The 6,652-nt window shown below is 29.4% G+C and overlaps 1 protein-coding gene across 1 annotated transcript; it reads left to right on the forward strand.

Annotated features, from left to right (window-relative positions):
- The first annotated feature begins 3,808 nt into the window (after positions 1 to 3,808).
- On the forward strand, positions 3,809 to 6,251 carry LOC133311510 (probable purine permease 11). Its single transcript, XM_061512567.1, has 2 exons — positions 3,809 to 3,909; positions 4,869 to 6,251. The coding sequence occupies exons 1-2, from the start codon at positions 3,903 to 3,905 to the stop codon at positions 5,954 to 5,956; spliced, it is 1,095 nt and encodes a 364-aa protein (XP_061368551.1). The 5' UTR covers positions 3,809 to 3,902; the 3' UTR covers positions 5,957 to 6,251.
- Positions 6,252 to 6,652: the final 401 nt, after the last annotated feature.

A 6,652-nucleotide genomic window follows, 5' to 3' on the forward strand; every position in this document is an offset into this window, starting at 1 on the left:
AGATCAGAGTTTGGTTTGGTTTAAGTTTTAGTTGAATATATTACAAAAGAATTGATGTTAAAAGGATCTTGAAATAATTGACGTTAACAAAAATAATTTGTCTAAAAAATATTTTAAAGTTAAAAGAATTGAGTTTGTTTGAATATAGCAAAATACATAATTAATTTTAATATTCCATCAGCGTGAAATATTTTTATGGTAACATTTGATTTTAATTTAACATCATATTTAATGAGCTTGAAAAACTTTCAATTATATGAGATGTAATATTTTTTAAATAATATATTATTATATGTGAATATAAAAAATTTATCCTAAATAATAGGGGAGGTTATATTTACTATTTTTTTTTCTTACTACTACATCTTAGCCATTGATTTCTGTCAATTTAATAGTTATAATTTATTGCGAATTAATAATTAATTAATAAATATGACCCAATAAATTATAACTGTTGGATTGATAGGAATCAACGGTTAAGATTTAGAAGAAAGAGGTAATAAAAAAAATATAGTAAGTATAACCTCACCCAAAATATATTATATTTTAAAAAATTTAAAATAAATTTACTTTTAAAATTGAAATTTCTAAGAGAAAAAATAAACAAATACATCTTATCAAATTATTTTATATTTTTTCACTATAGAAAGTATTTTTATATTTTATTTATGGGAGATGTTATGTTTACTACTGAAAAATTTTATAACTCTTGCTATTAAATTAATCACCGTTGATTTTCGTCAATCTAACGGTTATAATTTATTAAAAATTAAAAATTAATTAATAAGTGTATTCAATAAATTATAATTGTTAGATTGACAAAAATCAATGGTGATTAATTTAATAGTAAGAGTTGTAAAAAAATTTAGTAGTGAATATAACCACCCCTTTATTTATATTATACCCTAATCATCATTCATCGTTTTCAATTTGACAATTCAAGATGAATAACATCCCCACAATTAGTGGTGCATATCGAGCTCGTAAAATTTACCCTTAACCTAGAAAAAATAATAATGTTTAAGTTTAACTCATTTATTTAAGGCTTTAATGTTTCTACAATTGATGCAAATAACGTCATTTTGGGTTGAAAGATTAAAAAATTATAATGATAAAGATTATTATAACCTTAAAATAAATTATAATTATAAAAATACCTTAATTTTCATCTTAAAACAATATTATTTTTGACTTAATGGAAATAAATTATCTACACTCGCTGCAGAAAAAACGAGACATTTATTTAAACATATTAGCCTTAAATCCTAGGCTTAATTTGTTTCAAAATATGAAGTTTGAACTCGGTTTATTTAGCTTGTTTGTAATTTATTTATTTTTCTATGAATTATTTTTTTAGCTTATTAATTTGATATTTGGTAAATATTTTCATGTTAATTTGGTACTTACTTTGATTAGAGGTCTCAAATTCAAGCTTCAAAATGAAGAAAATAGTCTTAAAAGAGTTATAAGCTATAGCTTTTCATCATCTCCAAGGTTATACTTTCCCTCAATCTTATTTATTTTCCCTTCCTTTATTTTGTGTGATCACAAAAGAAAAATAAAAAAATAAAGTCAATTTCATTTAAAAATGGATAGTAAATTTTAAAAAAGTATTTTAATTTTATTACTTGATCTTACCGGTTCAAGATAGGATGAGCCAAATCACACACAGTTGAAAGTTGAAGACTTTGGGCCTAGAATCGTAACAAGTGGGCTAGAATCTACAGTGGTAGGTGCTTCTCCTTGTTAGGGCTGTAGTATGGTTTTGGCACGATGGAAATGATTGAGGGTACCTGCAAAGACACTTCAACGTTCAAGTCAGTATCAATGCTAAGTATATGTTATAGTTAATTGGAATAAGATGATCGATCATACATGGGTTTGTTCCCTTTATACTTATAGTAATTTTTGTGTCGTCTTTTATAAGTAGCATACCTTCTTATTGGTTGATTCTAAGTTATTGCCTTTCTGGCTATTTCCTAGGTGAACAAGTCTACACAATAGCTTGTCTTCTTATGGTAGTGATAAGCTGGAGCTATCTTACTTGCGTTGGCCCTTATGCGCAGTGAAACTCAGCTCATTACTAAGACTTTTCTTAATCTTAAAGTTATATAAGGCGGCTTTATATGATAGTCCACACAATGTTTGGTGTGTGCATTTTGCGCAATGAGATCATTGTGCCTTTTTAGACCCTTTATGGGCTTTAAATCTTATGGCCTATATGTTATTCAGATCATTATCGATGTTGGAAATTTGCAATGTCTTCCTTAATAGGTATATCTAAATATATAGTGCATGCTATTAAGCGTTATGGTATGAATGAATTTGTGAACTCTTTGCTGATAAATTTTGTAACAACCCTTATAACTTCTCTTATTAGTAATTTCTTATTGCTGACAAGTGACGAGATAAACACATAACCATTTTTGAATATTCCATTACGTGTATAATTTTCTAATGGCTTCAAATGGTAAAGATCATTAATTCTTGATAGAAGTTGTTCAATGTATCGTTTTAATCAAGTGAGAAGTTGAGGAATTCTGAAAGTCTTTACCAAAAATCGATGGATGAATTTTTAAGTTTGATTTTATTTTTATTGAATTACTGTTTTTCGTCCCAATAACTTTCCTCTTCAATTTATTTGTTTCATGGACTTACCTATTGAGATAATGATTTAAAACATTATTATTATTATTAAACAAACAGAGGATAAATATGATATGTTTATAGAAGTACTTCAATTGAAATTATTAGTGTTTTCTTTTTCTAAAAAGGCCCCACTACTAAGAGTGTAGTCTGAAACCATCCTCAAAATTCAAAGAAAGCTAACTTTATATCATTTTTAATAATTTCATCTTTATAAGTAATTTTATTTTATTCAAATAAAAAATTATTTGATGACTAAATGTATCTTAATTAATGAATAGACTAAGTTATTTGTAAGTTTCCGAAAATATAATAACTTTCTGCCTGGATTCAAAGGGAAAGATATATTTACCACTATAAAAATTTATCACTCTTATAACAACCTAATCATCGTTGATTTTTGTAAATCTAATGTTTATAATTTATTGAAAATTATTGGATTACTCTTATTAATTAATTATTAATTTCTAATAAATTATAACTGTTAGATTTATGAAAATTAACAGTGATTAGGTTGATTGTAAGAGTGATAAATTTTTATAGTGGTAAGTATATCCCACCCCGGATTTAAAAGCTTAAAAACTACCCACCAAAAAAAAAAAGCTTAAAAATGCTTTATAAATTCAAATGCATTTTTTTAAAGTTTAAAATTGTAATTTTAAACCTAATTTAATATTTAATTCATATCTAGATTATTTTTTAAAGTAAAATTTTTTAAATAATGTGAAAGGATTTAAACATAATAATTAATTTTTAAAAAACTATTACAAAGCATACATTTATTGTAATTAAAATAAGTGTTTTATTAATCTCCTTTTACATAAGATAGTTTTTTTTTTTTTGTAAATTTTACATAAGATAGTTATCTTATGTTGTACAGAGAAACTAGGTGGGTCCTACCATTATAAGAAAAAAGAAAAAAAAAAGTGAGGTGCGAAAATCGAAGTGAGAAAAAATAAGATAAGCTACCTCATGTAAAGTGAGAGTAATATTTCCCTTAAAATAATTATTACAAAGCATAGTATCTACACGTGTTACCACTTAGCCCGAAAACTATGGGTCATTCAATTAGGCTTCGTCTTTTATTCGATTCAATTCATAATAAAAGGGACATGTTCATATTCATATTCACGTTCATGTTCATTGGTTTTACTACCTCTCTTCCTAATACCCTTTTCAAAACCTTTTTCTCTCTTTGCTTCTCGTCTTTCTTGGAGTTGAAGGGGCGCCAAAAGCTTCGTTGCTTCTGAAAAAACATGCCAGGTACCTCACCCTCTTTCTCTACTGTTTCACCTCAGTTATTTGGATTCCAGACCTCATGGATAAGAGAAAATAAGATATGGGTTTTCTTCCAAACATGATTTTACGTTATTGGGTTCGTTGGTTTCCATTTTTTTTTTTTTTTTGGGTTGTCTGGTTGCTCTTAATTTTTGAGTTGAGCCATTAAGGGGGTAATTGGGTATGCAGATTTTTTACATGTTTATTAATAATTCGTGTTCCGTGTAGTTCTGATTGTTGAGGGTTATGTGTATGGATATGCCCCAATATTATTCTTTTTGGTTGGTTTAAGTTTCTTCTATCTTTCGGTTGCATGATGTTTAAATATTAAGGGTCTGCTAAAAGTCACCGTTTATAAGGACGAAATCACCAAACAATGTTAGTTCAGCTGGGGCATAAGAGTTGAGCAGGTGAGGGTAAGAGCATGTGTTTGATCCTTACAAATATTATCTTTAGGAAGGGTTTAAAGTCTTACTCCTGAATCTGCCCAAAAAAGATTGCCTCCCGCAAAGGATACCTATAGTTTATCCAAAAAAAAAAAAAAGGACCAAATCAATGTCACTAGTTGATCGAAAATTAAAAGACTGAGAACCAATTTTATGTCATTTAGTGTCATGGAAATGTATAAAGTATCAAATTGGGTCTTACATTATTTTAAAGATTTGATTAAGTTATTGTCATCCAAAATTTTACCTTTCCATCATACACATATCTAACACCAACTCATCCATCATCATTTTTCCATATGAATGAACATTGCTTGACCTATATTCAACTACTAACTTAAAGGTGGAGTTTTACTGTTGTACTTATTTATTGACTTTAAATGTGCTTCTGTCTTTTGTTCTTTTTCTTTTTTACATGTACTTTTCTTTAGATATTGCTGTGGTTACTTTTAAAATACTTAAAGAAGACACTAAATTTAATGTTGCTTCCAATTACAGATAATGAAGAACCGATGATCATAGCTGGATCAATTTCTGAATTACCATTTAATAAATATAAGCGTTGGCAATGGTGGTTTCTGGTGGCACTCAGCATGTTCTTTCTTATTGTGGGTCAATCTGCTGCAGTTATCCTTGGAAGATTTTATTATGATCAGGGTGGAAATAGTAAATGGATGGCTACTTTAGTCCAAACTGTTGCCTTCCCAGTCTTATACATTCCATTCTTTATAATTCCTTCACCTTCAGAGGCTCCAACTTCTTCTGTTTCACCTTCCATCAAAATTCTAGCTTTGATATATTTTGTTTTGGGAGTCTTAATTGCTGCTGACAATATGATGTATTCCATTGGACTCTTATACCTCTCTGCTTCAACCTATTCACTGATTTGTGCATCTCAGTTAGCTTTTAATGCAGTTTTCTCATATTTTATCAATTCTCAAAAGTTCACCATTTTGATTGTAAATTCTGCTGTGGTTCTCTCTTTATCCGCTTCACTCCTTGCTGTTAATGAAGACAAAGAAAGACCATCTGATGTCTCCAAGGGAAAGTACATTATTGGTTTCCTTTGTACCCTTGGAGCTTCTGCAATTTACTCTCTTTTGCTTTCTCTCATGCAACTGTCCTTTGAGAAGGTTCTGAAAAGGGAAACATTTTCTGTCGTTTTGGAAATGCAAATCTATACGTCACTTGTTGCCACTTGTGCTTCCACCATAGGTCTATTCGCAAGTGGGGAATGGAGTACTTTGCATGGAGAAATGGAGGGTTTTCACACGGGAGGAGTTGCTTATGTTTTGACTTTGGTTTGGACAGCAGTAGCATGGCAGGTTTGTTCTGTTGGCGTTGTTGGCTTGATTTTCCTAGTGTCCTCTCTCTACTCTAATGTTATCAGCACTGTCTCTTTGGCTGTAACTCCTATTGCTTCTGTTATAGTTTTTCATGATAATATGAATGGCGTGAAGATAATTTCTATGCTTTTGGCTCTCTGGGGTTTTGCCTCCTATATCTATCAGAATTACCTTGATGATTCAAGGGCAAGGAGTGCACAAGCTGTTGCTCCTAAGTCTAACAATGATTCTTCATGTTGAGAATTTTCAATTCGGCAACATCAAATAAACACCTTCAGTCAACTACCCTTTTCTTTTTGGCTTTAAATCCTTCAGTGGAGCATCAACTAGCTCTAGATTTTATTTCTCCTTCAGTCTTGCTGAACTAGTGAGCTGTTATGGTTGAGATTGGTGGCCATTCTGGATATGTATCAGTATATCATTATGAAAAGATTGTTTGTGTCTCAGACCGGCTGAAAGTCTATGCTCTTTTGATTCCAAATATTTGTTCTCTGGCTTTTGTGATAAATTGAATAATCTCTGGGTGTTATTGGAACTCGGAAGTCTTGGAATTGTAGTCATTAAAGTTTTCTTTGCTTTCATCTGTTTTTTTTTAAAAAAAAAAATAATAATTCTAATCCACTGCCAATGTAATACTTATTTATGTTATCATCCAATTATGAAATTTTAAATCATAACAGAAGTTTGAGTACCATAATTGTTATTTTCGAAGTCTTTCTTTTTTAATAATGTGTCAATACATTATTACATAATAATGTTTAAAAAAAAAATTGCCCTGGCTGTTGTTCAAATTTAAGCTCTTTTCTTTTCATACCTATCTTTCTTTACTGTTCTAGTGGTTGGTACGGTATTCATAAGGCTACTGATTACCGAACTAAGTTCTCAAAATAAATATTTGATCTTAATTTTATTTCCCAACGTTTCTCTTCTTATGTT

Source organism: Gastrolobium bilobum, unplaced genomic scaffold, assembly GCF_033153095.1.
Source record: "Gastrolobium bilobum isolate Gb01-03AN ecotype WA unplaced genomic scaffold, APGP_CSIRO_Gbil_v1 utg1846, whole genome shotgun sequence".
In the NCBI taxonomy this organism is placed as follows: domain Eukaryota; kingdom Viridiplantae; phylum Streptophyta; class Magnoliopsida; order Fabales; family Fabaceae; genus Gastrolobium; species Gastrolobium bilobum.